Source organism: Leucoraja erinacea, chromosome 5, assembly GCF_028641065.1.
Source record: "Leucoraja erinacea ecotype New England chromosome 5, Leri_hhj_1, whole genome shotgun sequence".
NCBI lineage: Eukaryota > Metazoa > Chordata > Chondrichthyes > Rajiformes > Rajidae > Leucoraja > Leucoraja erinaceus.
In genome coordinates, this window is record NC_073381.1 from 94,903,860 (window position 1) to 94,925,391 (window position 21,532).

The 21,532-nt window shown below is 47.5% G+C and overlaps 1 protein-coding gene across 3 annotated transcripts; it reads right to left on the reverse strand.

Annotated features, from left to right (window-relative positions):
- Window positions 1-1,278: 1,278 nt before the first annotated feature.
- On the reverse strand, window positions 1,279-20,064 carry LOC129697605 (protein delta homolog 2-like). Of its 3 annotated transcripts, XM_055636301.1 has the most exons (7): window positions 19,790-20,063; window positions 19,498-19,574; window positions 15,938-16,025; window positions 13,067-13,139; window positions 10,373-10,503; window positions 6,825-6,969; window positions 1,279-3,924 (listed from the first exon to the last, which is right to left on the reverse strand). In XM_055636301.1, the coding sequence occupies exons 3-7, from the start codon at window positions 16,002-16,004 to the stop codon at window positions 3,108-3,110; spliced, it is 1,233 nt and encodes a 410-aa protein (XP_055492276.1). In that variant the 5' UTR covers window positions 16,005-16,025; window positions 19,498-19,574; window positions 19,790-20,063; the 3' UTR covers window positions 1,279-3,107. The 3 variants fall into 3 exon arrangements, with proteins under 3 accessions (XP_055492276.1, XP_055492277.1, XP_055492278.1); XM_055636302.1 differs by lacking the exon at window positions 19,498-19,574 and having other exon boundaries at window positions 19,790-20,064; XM_055636303.1 differs by lacking the exons at window positions 19,498-19,574; window positions 19,790-20,063 and adding an exon at window positions 18,312-18,529.
- Between the last annotated feature and the right edge of the window lie 1,468 nt (window positions 20,065-21,532).

Below are 21,532 nucleotides of genomic sequence, written 5' to 3' on the forward strand. Positions count from 1 at the left end.
GGAGCCCGAGGGCTGAGGAAGAGCTGGGAAGGGGAGGAGACAGCAAGGGCTACCGGAAATTCGTGAAGTCAATGTTTATGCCGCTAGGGTGCAAACTGCCCAAGCGGAATATGAGGTGCTGCTCCTCCAATTTCCGAAATCTCCCAATGGCTCAGCACTTCAACTCCCCCTCCCATTCCGAATCCGTCCTTTCTGTCCTGGGCCTCCTCCATGGCCAGAGTGAGCACCACCGGAAATCTGGCCAACATTCTCTCCTTTAAACTTCCCGACATGTAGAATTATTTCTAGCTCAAAGCACCTATGCTCCTCAGAGAGGCAATAATCTTGGTCTTATTATAATTCCTTATGACATGAGAGACAGTTAGACAAGCCGATTGTGTTTGCACTGACACTAACAGCATTCCTATCTATCCAATCCCTCCAGGGAAATTTAATTCTAACCACCCACACTATGTCATATTTAAGAAAGAACCACAGATGCTATAAAAATCAAAGTTAGACAAAAATGCTAGAAAAACTCAGCGGGTGAGGCAGCATATATGGAGAGAAGGAATAGGCGACATTTCGGGTCTCGACCCTTCGTCAGACTGACTGGTCTTCAGTCTGAAGAAGTATCTCGACCCGAAAAGTCACCTATTCCTTCTCTCCATCAATGCTGCCTCACCCGCTGAGTTTCTCCAACATTTTTGTCCACCCACACTATATCATACTACTTTTCCATTCGCCAAGATATCAGGTTGGTGGACGGCGGCACCGGGGCCCGCGGGTCCCTGGAGGGAGACCGCTTTTTCTGCCTGACATCTGAACATGGCCGCGGGACAATCGCCATCGCCAGCCGGGGGCTTTGACTTTGTCTATTGAAGATTTTTTTTGCCTTTCCAGCGATATGTTTATGTAAAATGTTGTGTCTTGGGTCTATTTGTTTGTAAATGGCTGCAGAAACCAGGTTTTAGGGGGCAGAGATCCCCTCGAAAAGGATCATTCAAATCATGAGAAGACCTGATCCAAGTGATGGCCTGAACTTGTCTTAACCACCTGAGGGACTTAGAGAGGATTTTTCAGCCTTCATCCTCGTTTCTTTTGTCTACCGCCTCCTCACAAGAGATCGCATGTCTAGGTAGGAGAGAAGACATGTTTTGTCGTGTTTGCCCAGAGGTCATGGCTGGTTAATTCTGCGGCACCTTTTATTCCAGTGCAATGTAGGACCCTGACCAGAGTCCGTCAATGGGCACTGCAAGGCTCTAGGAAGCAGTTAGGCAGATTGTACACAGTGGGTTTGCAATGTAATCTTCGGTGCAAATAATTTCTTTATTCAAATCTTTAAGGACAAAAACCCCAAGTATCAAAAATAGTCAAAATCCAAACATTTCATTTTCACATTATAACAGTGCTCAAAATAAATTATCTACAAGAGAATGAAATACAAAACGTTAAATATTACCTGGAGAAAGATATATGTTAATGACAAAATGCCCAGTAACGGAGGTATAGCAACTGCATCAGTACTGTATCCAGTTACAGTAACCGCTCATGGTGTGAGATCTCTGAATAGCTCCCAGGATTGTAAATGCACCGCTCACTGCAATGCTTCTGGGAGGATTTACATCCAATGTTCCCTGGGACAAAGGACATTCATTTATGCTGCCACCAAACACCTCTATGCACCAAATTAGTTTAATTTGAACCCTTTTACCCGGCCAAGGGTGCTTACAATCGCTTGGTGCCAGAGATTGGAGCTGACTTTGCCTCTGGAGTGAAAGCGTAGGTTAAATTCCCATTCGTTTTGTCGATGAGCTCCACTCTCACAGGGAGAATTTCAGCTCTGAGGAAGACTGGACTGGCTGGTCTCCTTGCAGCAGAGGGGACTGCAGGGAAACCTGGTGGAGGTGTACAAAATTATGATGCAGAGATAGGGTGGATAGTCAGAAACATTTCCCCTGAACAAAATATAACCAGGGGTAGATTACAGATGCTGGTAGATTTGAAGGGGATTTGAGGGGGAAAAATCCCTGATCCCTGGTTTGGTTTGAGGGGTTTGATTCCTGAAGATATTTGTGATCTGGTAGCTGGTATTTTCACAACACTTGAAAAGTATTTTGATGAGTTCTAAATGGCATTGAATGTTGTGGTTTAGTGCGTGAAAATGGGATGAGTAAAGGTCGGCATGTGATGCCCGGCATGGACAGGGTGGGCCGAAGGGCCTGTTTCAGTGTTGTGTAACAGTATGTCCAGCAGGCCTGTGGACGTCTGGAATTCACATCGCCATCCGGGGAGTGGCTAAAGGCTGTTGAGGATTCTGCATTGATGATCCATCTGTTTTCACAGCAGGCAGTTTTGACTGCTTTTCTGAAGACTCTCACGATTAAGGATTCTGTGAGGTTCCCTGGCATATCTTCCTCTCCTAAGAGAGGATTAGTGGTGAGGTTCTGAACTTCTAACACACACAGCAGCCAAAACACAGGCAGACACAGAGACATCCCTCATCATTGGAGATATGATTCTGTTGTATAAAAGACAGGTCAGAAACCAAGATACACATGATTATTGTAATACCTAGAGCTGTATAGCTGGTCCATTTTCAGATTTAACTATTGATGGTCATTCCCAGCATAGTTGACACAGTATGTGCGTACAGAAATGTTGCCGCTGAGGCCCGAGCAACATTGAGGGTGAATCAGAAGTTATTAATGAAGCCCAGGCATCAGTTCCACAGATTTGATCCATACAGAGTGCATTCCACATACTTCAGTCACAAATCATCTCATGTACACAAAATTCATAACGGCTCTTGGACAAATAATCCCCTCGGTAACACTCCCTGTGCTGATTTCCATCTCGGTGAAGGTGGAACTCTTTGGGGCATTTCTCTGTTGAATACAAGTCTTCTGCTGGATTCACCGCTTCCATTATTTTGACCTCCAGATGAAGCTTCCACACCCATCCACTTTCCTCAACTCAGCTCAGGGTAAGAGAGTCTTAAGTTGAAGCCATCCTAAATGTAAGTGCTTTAATCTCACCCAAGGATGCAAAAACATTGAGAGTTTGGGATGAAGGTTAAAAAATTGACATCGACTCTGGGGCCGATGCTGCCCTTGGCTGTCGGCCCATTAGATTGGATCTAGGTAGAGATCTTTCCTAGGTTGGGGACTTGTTGTACGTAGAAAAGTGATGTTGCTGTCCTCCTCGGGGGCTGGCCCCTCCTGCTGCCGCAAACATTTGAGGTGGTGATTGTTGCAGCAATGACCCGACCGATACCGTAACACCACAACAACGGTGGCCAAAGCCAGCAGCAGCGTCAGAGTCCCGAAGGTGCTCAGCCACACAAGCTGCTGCTGCGTTACAGCTGCCCGGCTGTCTGCTGTCACTTCCTTCACTGCTACCTTCAGTCGTGCCTTCCCATTTCCCCATCTGCCACCAGCGACACCATTGGAAGAGTCATCCTCAGCCCATCTCCTGGCATCGTTGGCACCAATTAGTTGCGGGTGACTGTGCCACGGCTGGAGGTCGGTCACACTTATAACGTAAGTATTTTCACGAAAGCTTTCAACCGGTGTTGCTTTGGTTGCAGACTCTTCATTGCGATTCCGTGTGGAATCGGAGCAGGTTTTTCCAGAATAGCCCTCGGGGCAAACACAGTCGAAGTCGGCAACGCGATCATAACACCTGCCACCATTCTGGCAGGGCTGGCTGGCACAGTCGTCCTGGTTGACGGTGCAGAAGCGCCCTTCAAAGCCAGCGGGGCACTGGCAGTTGAAGCGGTTGACCGCGTCGTGGCACGTGGCCCCGTTGGCACACGGTCGCATCAGGCAGTCATCAACATCCATCTCACAACGAGAGCCCACAAATCCTGCCAGGCATCGGCACACAAGGGTGGTGGCAAATCCATTTGCATCCCAGCACATTCCACCGTTCCTGCACGGAGACCTGTAATGCAGAAAGGGACAGAATTACCCAGGCTGGTCATGGAGACAAAGATGCTTTCACTTACCCCAGTCAAAGCAGAGGGGCCAAGGTCTACTCCTGGCCGCGGGAGTCCCGTGATCAACTTAGACATTCCACTTGGTTAAATTATTGATGCTTTCCAACTCCCTTGTCAAAGGCCTGATTGTTCGCATCACCTTCCAAGCAGTGGTCCGAAGGTTTAACCATTCAGCATGTAAAATAAAATCCATGCCTTCTCCATATTCCTGGGATGTCAGGACTTTCATATGAAGAAAGACTGGATAGACTCGGCTTGTACTCGCTAGAATTTAGAAGATTGAGGAGGGATCTTATAGAATCTTACAAAATTCTTAAGGGGTTGGACAGGCTAGATGCAGGAAGATTGTTCCCGATGTTGGGGAAGTCCAGAACAAGGGGTCACAGTTTAAGGATAAGGGGGAAATCTTTTAGGACCGAGATGAGAAAAACATTTTTCACACAGAGAGTGGTGAATCTGTGGAATTCTCTACCACAGAAGTTAGTTGAGGCCAGTTAATTGGCTATATTTAAGAGGGAGTTAGATGTGGCTAAAGGGATCAGGGGGTATGGAGAGAAAGCAGTACAGGATACTGAGTTAGCCAAATTAGGGTGCATGGTATTGGGGGTAGAGTGCTGACATGGATAGAAAATTGGTTGGCAGACAGGAAACAAAGAGTAGGGATTAACGGATCCCTTTCAGAATGGTAGGCAGTGACTAGTGGGGTACCGCAAGGCTCGGTGCTGGGACCGCAGCTGTTTACAATATACATCAATGATTTGGATGAAGGGATTCAAAGTAATATTAGCAAATTTGCAGATGACACAAAGCTGGGTGGCAGTGTGAACTGTGAGGAGGATGCTATGAGAATGCAGGATGACTTGGACAGGTTGGGGGAGTGGGCAGATGCATGACAGATGCAGTTTAATGTGGAGAAATGTGAGGTTATCCACTTTGGTAGCAAAAACAGGAAGGCAGATTACTATCTAAATGGCGTCAAGTTGGTAAAAGGAGAAGTACAGCGTGATCTGGGGCTCCTTATTCAACAGTCTATGAAAGTAAGCATGCAGGTACAGCAGGAAGTAAAGAAAGCGAATGGCATGTTGGCCTTTATAACAAGAGGAGTCGAGTATAGGAGCAAATAGGTCCTTCTGCAGTTGTACAGAGCCCTAGTTAGACCACACCTGGAGTATTGTGTGCAGTTTTGGTCCCCTAATTTAAGGAAGGACATTCATTCTTGCTATTGAAGGAGTGCAGCGTAGGTTTACAAGGTCAATACTCTGGAATTTAGAAGGATGAGAGGGGATCTTATTGAAACATATAAGATTGTTAAGAGTTTGGACACGGTGGAGGCAGGAAACATGTTCCCAATGTTGGGGGAGTCTAGAACCAGGGGCCGCAGTTTAAGTACAAGGAGTAAACCATTTGGAACGGAGAGGAGGAAACACTTTTTCTCAGAGAGTGGTGAGTCTGTGGAATTCTCTGCCTCAGACGGCGGTGGTGGCCGGTTCTCTGGATACTTTCAAGAGAGAGCTAGATAGGGGCTCTTAAAAATAGCAGAGTCATGGGATATGGGGAAAAGGCAGGAACTGATTGGGGATGATCAGCCATGATCACATTGAATGGCGGTGCTGGCTCGAAGGGCCGAATGGCCTCCTCCTGCATCTATTGTCCATTGTCTTTGCTCCATGGACATCCCAGTTTCTCCAATCCAACCATGTCATGAAATCCTTCGTCCCTGCAACCTGCTAACTCTTTCTCACACCCAGGGATCCTCATGTCCCTTCTGTGGAGAGTTAGCCTGAATTGAACAGTGTTTTATCATACTTTTGAAAACAATGAAATAGCATTCCTGCTTTGTACTCGATCTATTTTATGAAGCCAAGATGTTTTACCCACTGTTCTTTCACCATATTCTTTCATCATTTCACTATATTTCACCACTTTCACTCACCCTGATGCCTCTAATAACAGTTCTATAGCACAGGAACTGTGAGGAGGATGCTATGAGAATGCAGGATGACTTGGACAGGTTGGGGGAGTGGGCAGATGCATGGCAGATGACGTTTAATGTGGAGAAATGTGAGGTTATCCACTTTGGTAGCAAAAACAGAAAGGCAGATTACTATCTAAATGGCGTCAAGTTGGTAAAAGGAGAAGTACAGCGTGATCTGGGGGTCCTTATTCAACAGTCTATGAAAGTAAGCATGCAGGTACAGCAGGAAGTGAAGAAAGCGAATGGCATGTTGGCCTTTATAACAAGAGGAGTCGAGTATAGGAGCAAAGAGGCCCTTCTGCAGTTGTACAGAGCCCTAGTTAGACCACACCTGGATTATTGTGTGCAGTTTTGGTCCCCTAATTTAAGGAAGGACATTCTTGCTATTGAAGGAGTGCAGCGGAGGTTTACAAGGTTAATTCCCGGGATGGCGGGACTGTCATATGCTGAGAAAATGGAGCAGCTGGGCTTGTATACTCTGGAATTTAGATTTCACCACGTTCACTCACCCTGATGCCTCTAATAACAGTTCTATAGCACAGGAGCTGTGAGGAGGATGCTATGAGAATGCAGGATGACTTGGACAGGTTGGGGGAGTGGGCAGATTCACTCACCCTGATGCCTCTAATAACAGTTCTATAGCACAGGAACAGGCTTTTCAACCCACCATGTCTACGGTGAACATGATGGCAAATTAAACATCCCTTCTGCCTGCATATGATCCACATCCCTCCATTCCCTGCATATCCATGTGTCTAGCTAAAAGTCTCCTCAATGGCGCTATCGTAACTGCTTTCAGTACCACACCTTCATGCTCTCTCCCCTTTAGAGACTAGAATGTCCTACATTATGTTAAAGGGAGTTCCTTACCGAGCTTTGGTGCAGGGACCAGCCTGCAGCTCACAGTTTTTCCCAAAGAACCCTTCAGGGCAGGTACACCAGTAATCACCGTTCCCATCATCGAAACATTGGCCAGCGTTCTCACAGGGAGTCTGGTGGCTGCACAGGTGAATATCTGCAAGAGGGATAGAGGTTTAATTGTGCAGTTCATAATTCCACACGGTCATGTAATTCTCTTCTTCACCCTAAATCTAGGCTGGAATTGCAAAATCAACTACAGCACAGTAATTATTGAGGTGTCCACCTTATGTAAGCCCTAAGTGTTGGAGTAACTCAGCAAGACAGGCAGCATCTCTGGAGAGAAGGAATAGGAGACGTTTCGGGTCGAGACCCTTCTTCACACTGAGCGTCAGGGGAGAGGGAGTTACAGAGATAAGGAATTGTAAGAAGTGTTAAACATCAGAAGAGATGCAGATCAAGGAAAATGTAGAATAGACCATTGCTAGCTTGGAGAAGGTGACAGCAAAGCAGACTGAGATAAAAATCTATCCCCCTCTCAATTCATATATCTCTATTATCACCTTTCGATCATCTGCACACCAGAGAAATGTTCCAGCCTCTCTTTATAACTCAAACCATCCAGGCCTGATAACATTCTCATAAATCTTTCCTGCATCCTTCCCAGTTTAAGGACATCATTCCTACAGCAGGGCAGACAGAACTATATACAGTGTTCTAGCTGTGACCCTACCATGTCTTATACAGCTGGAACATGATGTCCCTACTCATGTTCTCAATACCCTGACCAATGAAGGAAAGCATGCCTTGCCTGTCTGTATCACCACTTTCATAGATGTGTATGAAAGAACTGCAGATGCCAGTTTAAATCTTGGGGTCTCGACCCAAAACGTCACCCATTCCTTCTCTCCAGATATGCTGCCTGTCCTGCTCAGTTACTCCAGCATTTTGTGTCTCTCTTTGACCACTTTCATGGAACTATATACTGTTATTGCACCCAGAGATCTTTCAGTTCTATAACATTACTTAAGGCCTTACCATTTACTACACCTGGACCATTTCCGGTATATTTCCCTACCATTCCTTGACCTCACTATCTCCATCGCAGGTGATAGACTTCTGACTGACATCCACTATAAACCCACTGGCTCCCATGGCTATCTTGACTACTCTTCCTCCCACCCAGCTTCCTGTAAGGACTCCATCCCCTATTCCCAATTTCTCCGTCTACGCCGCATCTGCTCCCAGAATGAGGTGTTCCACACCAGGGCATCGCAAATGTCCTCATTCTTCAGGGGACGGGGGTTCCCCTCCTCTACTATAGATGAGGCTCGCACTGGGGTCTCCTCCATACCCCGCAACACTGCTCTCTCTCCCCATCCCCCCACTTGCAACAAGGACAGAGTCCCTCTAGTCCTCACCTTTCACCCCACTAGCCGGCACATACAACAAATAATCCTCCGTCAGTTTCGCCACCTCCAACGTGACCCCACCACTCGCCACATCTTCCCATCCCCCCCCCCCCCGTCTGCCTTCCGCAAAGACCGTTCCCTCCGTAACTCCCTTGTCAATTCTTCCCTTCCCTCCCGCTCCACCCCTCCCCGGGCACTTTCCGTTGCAACCGCAAGAAATGCTACGCTTGTCGCTTTACCTCCCCCCTCGACTCCATTCAAGGACCCAAGCAGTCATTCCAGGTGCAACAGAGGTTCACCTGTATCTCCTCCAACCTCATCTATTGCATTCGCTGCTCTAGATGTTAGCTGATCTATATCGGTGAGACCAAGCGTAGGCTGGGCGATCGTTTCGCCGAACACCTCCGTTCAGTCCGCAATAACCAACCTGACCTCCAGGTGGCTCAGCACTTCAACTCCCCCTCCCATTCTGTATCCGACCTCTCTGTCCTGGGTCTCCTCCACGGCCAGAGTGAGCAACACCGGAAATTGGAGGAGCAGCACCTCATATTCCACTTGGGGAGTCTGCACCCTGGTGGCATGAACATTGAATTCCCCCAATTTTGTTAGCCCTTGCTGTCTCCTCCCCTTCCTAGCTCTCCCTCAGCCTTCGGGCTCCTCCTCCTCCTTTTTCCTTTCTTCTCCCCACCTCCCCCCCACCCCCGTATCAGTCTGAGGAAGAGTTTCGGCCCGAAACATTGCCTATCTCCTTCGCTCCATAAATGCTGCTGCACCCGCTGAGTTTCTCCAGCATTTTTGTGTACCTTACCATTTACTATGCAAGTCCCATCCTGGTTTGTCTTAACAAAATGCAACGCCTTGGATTTATCTTAATTAAACTCCCATCTGCCATTCCTCAGCCCATTGGGCCAATTGATCAAGAACCCATTATAATTTTAGATTACCTTTACCGTCCACTTTTAATGTCATCTGTAAACGCACCAACTATGCCTCCTACATTCACATCTAAATAAAGACAAAATGCTGGAGTAACTCAGCGGGCCAGCAGCATCTCTGGAGAGAAGGAATGGGTGACGTTTCGGGTCGAAACCCTTCTCAACCCGAAACGTCACCCATTCCTTCTCTCCAGAGATGCTGCCTGTCCCGCTGAATTACTCCAGCATTTTTGTCTATCTTCGGTGTAGACCAGCTTCTGCAGTTTCTTCCTACACAGGTTGTCACTTGTCCCATTGTGTATTTGGGAACACTTTGTGAAGGTCAATGATCGACACCATAACCCTGCAAATCTGTCCCCCATGCCCACCTCACTCTCAGATGACAAGCACAACTATTAAACTCGTATGGCCAGTTACTGAGAGGGATCAAGTTTTGTTGTTGACAGACATTTGTTTACATCAGCTCCACAATTTGCAGACTGAGATCCTCAGCTACAGGTCCAGGTTATTAATATCGGGATCAATCAATGCTGTGTCAACCCTTTACTATCTCTTCTTTGCTCCAATGCTTCAACTTGTCATTAATAAACACCTACTAAAGTGGGTTGATTGAGACTGTTCAACCTCCACCACCTCCGTGCCAGAACCAAGGTCACTGTAGCCTCAGTCATTCAATTACACTCCCAGATGATGGAGGTGTTTGCTCTGACTGCGAGTTTGAGTTCTAAACCACTGGAAACTTTATTGAGATACATGATTGAACTGGCTGTCACTAAGCCACCCACAGACCTGTCCTACCTCATGTACAAGCTATAGATCTTATAATTAACATTCATCCCTGTGTCCAGTTACCAACATCACCTCCAAGTTATGCACTTCCTAGATTTTATCATTCTCATCCATGTTTTTCTAATCTAACCTCCCCACACCAGGCAAGATCAGCAATTATTAAATGGCTGAACATATTTGAGGGGCTGAATAGCATTCTCCCCTTAATTCCCAGGCCTGTATCTATATTTGGAACCTTCCCAACACACCAACTCCGGGACACCTCACACCTCTCTCAAGGCCCTTGCAACAGGTGGTGTAGTTCCTCTTATCCAGTCCCGGTATCCTTCACTCTGTTAATGGTGCCATTGTTGCTGCTCTGCATATTTATCTGGAACAGAAAATCATAGATATATTCTAACAGTTCGGTCGACTTGGACTTCACCTTTGTCACAGAATCTTCCAGTCCAACCACTCTCGCAGTTGCACTGCCAGGGCTGGTGGCAGGTTCCGTGAACACAGCCTGGAGATCGGACACACTGTTCACACAGCTCCCCATCCCAACCAGGGTCGCATCTGCCCAGAGTGGGGAGAGAGAGGGACAAGGCAGGGGAATGAGAGATAGAAAATGAGAACATAAATATCTTTACAATTCCTTATAAAATACCAACCCATTCCTTAGATTCACGGAAAGTTCCATTGGAGTGAACGAAGCAAATGTCACTCCTTTAATCAAAAAGGGAGACATTAATTTAACATCTATTGTAGGGAAAATGTTGAACGCTATTGTAGGATCTACTGAATCCCACAACAGAAAGCAAAGAACAAACGACACTTAGCTGAGCCAGACATGCTGTGTCACCTTTACTCCAGAAGTCCCTTTTACCTACATTCTCACCAATCATAACCCTTGCGCAGATAAGGCCAATTAGTGCGCGGAGTGGCTGTTGGCGATTCGCCAGCGGTGACAGGCTGTATACAAAACCGACGTGGGCGTGAAGGCGCCACACTATCATCAAAGCTTCATAGCAGAACACACACAAAAAACAACAATAAACTGGCAGAGTCAACATGGATATCATGAAAAGCAAATCATCTTTCATTCAGCTGTTAGAACTTTTTGAAGCAGAGTCGAGGGGAAGTACAGCACAGAAACAGGCCCTTCAACCCATCAAACCCGTGCCAACCATCATTCACCAATTTACACAAAGCTGACATTGATCCCATGCTTTATTCTCCCCACTTTCTTAACATCTCCCCCCAGGTTCTACTTCTGGCCTACACACTTGGGGCAACTCAGCCACCAACCATGGCTTTGGAATGTGGAAGGAAACTGGGACACCTGGAGGAAACCCTCATGGTCACAGGGAGAATGTGTAAAGTCAACATAGATGGCCCTGGCGTTGAGGATCAAACCAGTTTATGCTGTAAGGCACTACTAGTCTACTAGTGATAGTAGACTACTAGTGATAGTAGAATATGTGTGGCATCAATTAACGCAGGTAACAAGAAGACCTGTAGATTAGGTGAACAGATGTATGTACCATCATTGGATTTCCAGAAAGCATTTGATAAAGTACAATATCAAAGGTTATTGAGGAAAATATAAACTCATGGTGGATGATATCAACATCGGTATAGACAGAATACTGGCAGCGAACAGGAGTCAGAAAGTTGGCAAGATTCAACAAGCAAGGATAAACCAACGAGTAATGCGTTGCAGGGATTGGTTCTAGGGCCCTAACCTTTTACCATTAATATATATACTAGACTAAGTGGGACCCGTTGGGTCCCAGTCACAGGGGAGGCCTGGTCTCCCAACGCAACCCATTCCCCAATGCAATATTCCACCACACACCCATAGCCCCCAACTGCGCTGGTGCGGCTCATTTCCTCTCATCCCCCAGCACTCCCTCTCCCTCCTCTTCATGTGTGGGAGGGGAGGGGGGATGGAGGGAGGGTGGAGGAGATGGGGGGAGAGGGGGGGGGGGAGGGGAGGGGGGGAGAGGGGGAGGAGAGGGGGGAGGAGGGGGGGGGGAGGAGGGGGCAGAGAGAGTGAGGGGGGGGCAGATAGTGAGGGTGGAGCAGAGAGGGAGGGTGGAGCAGAGAGGGAGGTGGAGCAGAGAGGGAGGGGAGCAGAGAGGGAGGGGAGCAGAGAGGGAGGGGACACAAAGGGAGTGGGTAGAGGCAGCACTTACCCAGGTCGTAGAGCAGCGTGGAGCTGAGCAAGGCCCCCCTTCCACCCCCACCCTTCAATCTCTATCCCCCCCCCTCTCCCTTTCCACCCCCCCTCTCTAGCCGCGCCTGCGTAGTTGAGGGCTATGCGTGAGTGGATAAGGCCGGGGACGGGGGAAAAGAAGCAAATTAATAATAATATAATATCAGGGGTGGGGGTTTGTGTGTGTGTGTTTGTGGGGGGTGGTTAATGTGCGTGTGTGATGTCGAAACCCCCCCCCCATGCGTTGAGGGGTTGAGGGGACGGGACCCAATGGGTCCCACTTGGTCTAGTCAACTTTAAAAGTAGGGATTGCCCATTTAAGGCAGATGAGGCGCGGCTCTTTCTAAATTCCTTCCTCCAAAGACAGCGGAAGAAGAGACTCTTGGCTATTTTTAAGACAGAGGAGGGTAGATGGTTGCTGAAGAAGGGGGTGAAAGCTCACAAAGCTGGTTAGGATTATAAAGCTGAGGTTGATCACACCAGCCATGATCATTGAATGGGGAGCAGGTTTGACCAGTTGGTTGTATTCTACACCGAAATATATCTTTGCACAAATGATATGAGCATCAACAGTCTCAACCAATATTTCTTCAAGGCTTTCAGATCTAATTTAGTGAGGTCTTGGTCATTTTAATCACTGAATCGAAATTGGAATCTGAGGTGAAGGTTAAAACAGCCTGATCCCCACCCTGATGGAAAGTGAAGACATCCTCATATACAGAACAGGTCACCTCAATGAGGCAGGGCAAGTGGTACATTGTCATATGTAGGAAGAGGCTAATAGTGTCATCCTTTTAAAGGGGTACGCCATTTATTGGCACCAATCAACTGGCCAAGATATAGCTTTGGTTGAGACTTTTCCCCATGGGACTTCTGCTTCTGTAAGGTTTCCTAAATGGTGATTTACACTGACAATGGTACCTGCAAATACCAGGCTCCTCACAGTGCCCATGTGCCAGGTTACAGCCAGGGATACATGGCACAACCTCCACTCCTAGAGAGAGAGAGACAATCACACATTAGTCGTACATCATGACAGTTGATAATTCCACCTCACTTCTCAGTTGCTGTACCCAATAATTTCCAATACAGATGTCCTACTGCTGCACCCACCCTGACTAGTCCCTTCCTATTCTATTCCCTTCTACATAGCTACCTTGAAAAGTAACACACATCCTGCCAGTCTCCCTGTGCATAGAAACATAGAAACATAGAAAATAGATACAGGAGTAGGCCATTCGGTCCTTCGAGCCTGCACCGCCATTCAATATGATAATGGCTGATCATCCAACTCAGTATCCTGTACCTGCCTTCTCTCCATACCCCCTGATCCCTTTAGCCACAAGAGCCACAGCTAACTCCCTCTTAAATATAGCCATTGAACTGGCCTCAACTACCTTCTGTGGCAGAGAATTCCACAGATTCACCACTCTCTGTGTGAAAAATGTTTTTCTCATCTCGGTCCTATAAGATTTCCCCCTCATCCTGTGAGCCCTTGTTCTGGGCTTCCCCAACATTGGGAACAATCTTCCTGCATCTAGCCTGTCCAACACAGGCTACAGTGTAGCCCTCTCTTTGTGTAGGGCAGGCAACCCCCTGCCAGGTTCTCATATGTAGGTGATGATGGGTTGAAATCTCACCACATTTCTCTGGAGCTGGTGAAGACTCGATAAATGAAAGGACCTCGTTCTGTGGACTGGGAAAGTTGTGGTTGTTCTCAGCTACGAAGAACAGATTCAGAGAAACTGTTCCCATTCCCATTCACAGAAACATTAAGAACCACACAATGAACGCAACTGGCCAAAGAACAAGGCACGAGAAAGGAGAAACCTCTTTTAGGCTTTACATCGTAAGGCCCTGGATAGTTTGGGAGACAAAATAAAATGTGGCATTCAGAATGGAGCTAAATGACTAATGGAAAGGAGGGAATTTTCAAGCACTAGGGAGAGGATAGGGCTTAGAATTACAGAGCCAAGGAGTCATCAGCATTGCAACAGGCCCTTTGGCCCATTGTTTTTGTGCTGGCCATCATGCACCCATCTATACTGACCCTATTTTACAGTTCTTATTCCATCACATGCCTTGGTGTTTCAAGTGCCTGTCCAAATATAGCCCAATACAGCATGAAACAGGCCCTTCAAACTTTCACCTGCCGATCAGGTTTTTTTAGCTGAGCTAGTCCCATTTAACTGTATTTGCTCCATATTCCATTAAACCTTTCCTATCCAGGTACCTGTTTAAATGTCCTTTAAATGTCTGCTTTTATGCATCTCCCCAGCTTTTATATTAAGGAAAGCATCTGTATCACTCCTCAATCATCCTATCTCATTTTGCTACTGCCTTCAGCAAGAACACTGAGGCCCCACTGTGCCTCAGATCCCCCTGGGCTCCAACCATTCATGTTGCATGGCCTGGCCCAGGTACTCCACATGCATACACCCCCCACATTGTTCCGGGTTAAATTCCATTAGCTATCACTGTGCCCAGCACATCAGCTGATCAATTGTATTCTGCAGTCAAAGACTTCTTGCTGTCAACAACACCACCAATTTTCTCATCACCTGCAAACTTACAAGTCATGTTTCTGCATTGCCGGCCTTCATCAATAAGGGCATTGTATAGAAATGGGGGCATAATGGTGCAGTTGTACAAAATGTCGGCATGGCCCAATTTGAAGCATTGTGTTCAGTTCTGGTGCCACTGCAATAGGAGATGTGCCACTTAACTGGAAAGAGTTCTTCTGGATAGAAAAGATTGAAGAGGATGTGGCCAGGGCTTGAAGGCCTGAAATAAGGAGAGGTTGGGCAAGCTGGGAGTTTATTCCTTAATACATACGAGAATGAAGTGAAACCTTATAGAGGGGTGTACAACCATAAGGGTGAGTGCACACAGTCATTTTCACAGATTAGGAGAATCAATATCTAGAACCATAGGTTTAAGGTAAGAGGGGAAATATTTAATAGCAGAAGGTGATGTGGTCATAGAGAGATACAGTGTGGAAACAGGCCCTTCGGCCCAACTTGCCCACACTGCCCAACAATGTCCCAGCTGCACTAGTCCCACCTGCCTGCGTTTGGTCCATATCCCTGCAAACCTGTCCTATCCATGTACCTGTCTAACTGTTTTTTAAACAATGGGCTAGTCCGAGCCTCCTATGGCAGCTTGTTCCATACACCCATCACCCAAAACGTTACCCCTCGGATTCCTATTAAATCTTTTCCCCCTTCACCTTGAACCTATGTCCTCTGGTCCGCGATTACCCTACTGATGGCTATGTGGAACGAGCTGCCAGTGGAAGTAGTTGAAGCAGGTACAATAACAACATTTACATTAACATATGCATCAACAGGCTTCCAGTCACAAAAGCAACCCTCCACCATCACCCCTTGCCCTGTCATCAAGACCATTTCAGATCCAATCTGCCAGCTCATCCCAAATCCCATAGACTTGAACACTGGATCAGGATCCCATATGAAACATTGTCCGAAGACCTAGAGCAATTCCACAGAGACTACATTGATCACATGAACCTCATTGAACCTGACAGTGTAAGTGGCCTCCTTCCTCTACGCCCGTGTCTCCCCACGCCTCAGAGAACTGTTCGTGATCAGTCACTAACCCTTCCAATATCGGACATAGTGTCAAATTCTTCACAAGAGACCCGACCCTCACTCCCCCCCACCCCCCCCCCCCCCCCCCCCCCCCCCCCCCCCCCCCCCCCCCCCAATGCCCGTGGATCCACCCTCCAGCCACACTGCACCAGCAGCCAGCCCCAACACTAAGACCAATGACCTTGGAGAGATGTGCAGAAAGAACAGAGAGTCCACAACGCCAGGCTGGTTTTCCTGAGGGTAGCCATCCTTCTTGGGTGCAGCAAACTCTAAAACAAAAGCAGACAAAGAAAAAGATTGAGTGACGATTCCACCCATGGCGATCTGGTCTCCGAATACTATCAGTGAAATAAGAACAAGAGGCAGGAACAGTCTGTTCTTCCCCATGTCTTCTCTATCATTTAGAAGGATCGCAGATGACCTTCACCTCTTGCTCCTTTCTCACACTAACATCATAGCACCAGAATTCCTCTCATATATAACAATCCTCTGCCTTGGATACACTCAGTGACCTCTCAACCAGGGAATTCTGAATGCTCACCAGCCTCTGGGTTAACACATTCCCTCTCATTTCAGTCCTGAATGGCCAATCCCTTTGCTCTAGATCCCTGTCTAGGGAATTCTTCAACATCTATTTTGTCAAGCCGTTAAAGAATGATGTACATTTCATTTAGATCACTAATTTAGTTAGTTTAGAGATACAGCACAGAAACAGACCTTTCTGCCCACTGGGTCCTGGCCAACCAGTGATCCCGCACACTAACACTATCCTACACCCACTAGGGGCATTTTTTACATTTATACCAAGCCAATTAACCTACAAACCTGTGCGTCTTTGGAGTGTGGGAGGAAACCGAAGATCTCGGAGAAAACCCACGCAGGTCACGGGGAGAACGTACAAACTCCGTACAGACAGCACCCGTAGTCGGGATCGAACCCGGTTGTCTGGCGCTGCATTCGCAGTAAGGCAGCAACTCTACCACTGCGCCACCATGACCAGTAATAGACAGGACATTGGAACCTGTGTAGACACGACACCGAGTCTATACCTCTGTATGATTGCATGATTAGTGAGTTTGTAGATGGCACTAAAATAGATAGTATTGTAGACAGTGTATAGGGCTATCAAAAATCACAGCAGAAAGTGTTGCATTTTGGGAAGTCAACACTTTGCAGGACTTGAGGAATATTGTCGACCAGAGGGATCGAGGCGTACAAGTGCATAGTTCCCTGAAAGTGGTGTCGCTGATAGGTAGGATGATGAAGAAGGGAATTGAGTTTACAAGCTGGAAGGTTACGATACGGTTGTACAAGATGTTGGTGAGGGCGTACTTGGAGTATTGTCTTCATTCTTGGCCACTCTGCAACAGAAAGCAGGCCATAAATGGAAAGAGCACGGAGAAGATTTATGAGGATGTTGCCTGGACCTGAGGGGTTAAGCTACAGGGAGAGGTGTACAGGGAGAGGTTGGGCACACAGGGACTTTATTCCTTGGAGCACAGGAGGATGAGATGATCTTTGAGAGGTGTATAAAATAATGGGGGGGAAATATATATATTGAATACGCTGACTGATGAAGTCAAAGTGTCAAAAGCCTTTTTGACCACCTTATCTATCTGTGACTCGACCTTCAAGGAACCATGCACCTGTACTCATAGATCCTGATGCTGGACAACACTACCTAGAGCCCTACCATTCACTGTGTAGGTCCTGCCCATGTTAGACTTCCCAAAATGCAACACCTCTTCTCTGTATTAAATTCCATCAGCCATTCCTCCGCCCACCTGGCCAATTGATCCAGGTCCTGCTGCAATCTTTCACACCCATCTTCACTATCTGCAAAACCACTAACGTTTGTATCATCATCAAACTTACTAATCTTGCCCCTGTATATTCTCATCCAAATCATTGGCGTAGATGACAAACAGTAGATGACAAACAAACGCAGATGACAAACCCCGAGGCAGATCACTAGTCACAGGCCTCCAGTTCGAGAAGCAACCTTCTACCATCACCCTCTGCTTCCTTCCATGGAGCCAATTTGCCAACCATTCAGCTATCTCTCCTTGAATCCCATTTGATCTAACCTTCCAGAGCATCCTACCATGCAACATTTTGTCTAATGCCTTAATAAGGTCCATGAACACAACATCTACAGCTCTGCCCTCATCAACCTTTTTGGTCCCGTCTTCAAAAAATTCAATCAGGTTTGTGGGACACGACCTCCCACGTACAAAACCATGTTGACTGTCCCTAATCAGCCCTTGCCCATCCAAATGCCAGTATAACCTATCCCTCAGAATACTCTCCAGTAACTTACCAATTACAGATGTTAAGCTCACCGGCCTATAGTTCCCAGCATTTTCCCTGCAGCCCTTCTTGAATAGAGGTACAACATTTGCCACCCTCCAGTCTTCCGGCACCTCTCCTGTATTTAAGGACGACTCATAAATTTCAACCAGGGCTCCCGCAATTTCCTCTCTAGCTTCCCGCAATGTCCTCGGATACATCTGATCAGCCCCTGGAGATTTGTCTACCTTCAAACACGATGGTACCTTCAGTACTTCTTCGACTGACTGCTCTCAAGATCACGGTGGCGCAGCGGTAGAGTTGCTGCCTTACAGCGAATGCAGCGCCGGAGACCCAGGTTCAATCCTGACTCCGGATGCTGTCTGTACGGAGTTTGTACGTTCTTCCCGTGACCTGCGTGTGTTTTATCCAAGATCTTCGGTTTCCTCCGACACTCCAAAGACGTACCTAGTGGATGTAGGATAGCGATAATGGGCGGAGACTAAACTAAACTAAGACACTTTTAGTGACGGTCCAATTTCCTCCATCCTACTGTCTTTTTCCTCTGTAAATACAGGAGAAATACTCATTGAGGACCTTGGCCATCTCCTGTGGCTCCACACAGAGGTGACTGCTTTGATTCCTGAGAGATCACACTCTCCCTCTAGTTACCCTATGTATTATGTATTTTTATGTATTTATAAAATCTTTTGGAAAGAATGATTGGATAGACTGGAGTCTTTTTTTCCTGGCGCAAAGGAGGCTGATGAAGTGACCCGATAGAAGATTATAAAGATACATGGATAGAATTGATAGTGAGACATTTATTTTCATGGTAAATGTATTAAAAACAAGGGGGCATAGGTGTAAAGTGGGAGGATGTAGTTTAAAAACAGATGTGACAGTGGTTCACATCTGGATCCCCCTGCTAGAGGAGGTGGAATTAAATACAGTCACTGTCTAAGACCCTTTCCACACAGAGAGTGGTGAATCTGTGGAATTCTCTGCCACAGAAGGTAGTTGAGGCCACAGTTCATTGTCTATATTTAAGAGGGAGTTAGATGTGGCCCTTGTGGCTAAAGGGATCAGAGGGTATGGAGAGAAGGCAGGTACAGGATACTGAGTTGGATGATCATATTGAATGGCGGTGCAGGCTCGAAGGGCCGAATGGCCTATCCTGCACCTATTTTCTATGTTTCTACGCTTGAATGGGCAAAAGATAGGACGTTGCAGCAGCCCGAATGCGAGCAAATGGGATTAGTGCGGCTGGAAAACCTGGTCGGCATGGACATGCAGGGCCGAAGGGGCTGTTTTTGTGCTGTGTGACTCTATGCGCTCATCCTAACCCCACGTCCACACGCGGTGAGTTTGTCACACACAGGAGCACAGAGTGTGCCAAACGCCACACTATAACCCAGCGTGTACACGCTGCGGGTGTCAACGTGTACCCACCGGCAGTGAAACCTCCCTCCAGCCCCCCGCACGGTCACTCTGTCGAGTCCGAGGACTTTTCCACAACCAGGAAAACTCTGTGAAAGGAAAAAAAAACAACAACTTTCACACACAGTAATGGCGAGGAAGTTTTTCCACTTTGAGAAGTGTTCGATCATGTGAGGTTGTGGCGAGGCAGCGAGCAGGAGGAGCCCGAATGCTGCTCCCGGCTCTGCTCGCCCCGATCCCCGCTTAGTCCCGGGGGCCAGTCCCCTCCCCGCTTCTCCCTCCCTGTCCCCGGCTCCTCACTCACCCCGTGCCTCGGCTCCACGCTCCCTCGGGCCGCCGCCGCCGCCGCCTCTTCTCCCACAGCCGCCCGGAGCGGCTGCGATCGGATCGGATCGGAGCCAGAAGCAGGAGCACGCCAGCTGTCAAGCCCTGGCGCCGGGCCAGCGGATCTCCTTAAAGAGGCCGACGCACGGCCAGGGAGGGGGAGCCCAGCCTCACCTCACCTCGCCACTGCCCCGTGTCAGCATCGACCCCACAAACCATTCTCCCTGCTTCCCAACCAGTGTCCCCCCCCCTGAAACCCTGACGGACTCTGATTCCACCTCCCCCGGGGCAGCCAAACCTCTCCGAGTGAGATATTGCCCCAAGATACCATATACCTGTTTAAAGAAGGAACTGCAGATGCTGGAAAATCGAAGGTAATAATAATAATAATACATTTTATTGATGGGCGCCTTTCAAGAGTCTCAAGGACACCTTACAAAAATTTAGCAAGTAGAGGAAAAACATGTAAGGGGAATGAAATAAATAGTAGAGACATGACTAGTACACAAATTAAAGACAGAATTCAGTTCAAAACACAATATGAGGCAATTCACGCACAGATGAAAAGGGAGGGGGACGTGGGGCTAAGGATAGGCAGAGGTGAAGAGATGGGTCTTGAGGCGTGACTGGAAGATGGTGAGGGACACGGAATTGCGGATCAGTTGGGGGAGCTGCCCTGGAGAAGGCTGTCCCCAAAACTGCGGAGGTTGGACTTGTGGATAGAGAGCTAGGCAAAAATGCTGGAGAAACTCAACGGGTGCAGCAGTATCTATGGAGCGAAGGAAATAGGCAACGTTTCGGGCCGAAACCCTGGAAATAGGTAATGTTTCGGGCCGAAACCCGATAGGGTTGCCTATTTCCTTCGCTCCATAGATGCTGCTGCACCTGCTTGATCAGGTTCAACACGTCGCATCTCACTTGTCCACCTCACCTGGCCGACCTATGGACCCAAGCTCGGTCGGCAGGTGAGCCAGGTGGGGGCAGAGAAGAAGGTGAGAAAAACCAAGGATGTAGAAGAGATAAAAGGTGATTCTGATAGGGATGATAGATGGAGTGTGAAATGAACCAGAAGGAGGGATAGAGACTGCCAGGGAAGGGGAGGGGGGAAATAAAAATAATAATAATAATAATAACTTTATTTGTTAAGCACCTTAAAAACAACCAAAGCTGACCAAAGTGCTGTACAGAAAAAAGAAAACAAGCAAGACATCATAAAACAGGCAGAACAACAGAACATACAACTAACACGAGGCGCATAAATTACATACGAAAATCCAAACAATAAATTTATAAAAAAACAAAAAAAAAACTGTGAATCTGCAGTGGGGATGGGTGGGGGATGAGCGGGTGGCGGAGGGACTTGGGGGGAGACTGAAGGAGTCTGAAGAAGCGCTCTGACCCGAAATGTCACCAAACCCTTTTTCCCCAGAGATGCTGCCTGACCCGCTGAGTTACTCCAGCACTTTGTGTCCATCTTTGGGGAATTCATTGTTCATGCCATTGGGTTGTAGGCTGCACAAGCAGAATATGAGATGCTGCTCTTCCAGTTTGCTTCTCAGTGGCTGAGAATGGACAGGCCAGTATGGGAAATGGAAGGGGAATTAAAATGACTAGCAACCGGGGATTTCCATCTGGCACTGGTGGACAGAGCCCAAATGTTTTGCGAACAGTCACCTAATCTACCCTTGGACTCAACGGTGTAGAGGTGAGATGCATCAAATGC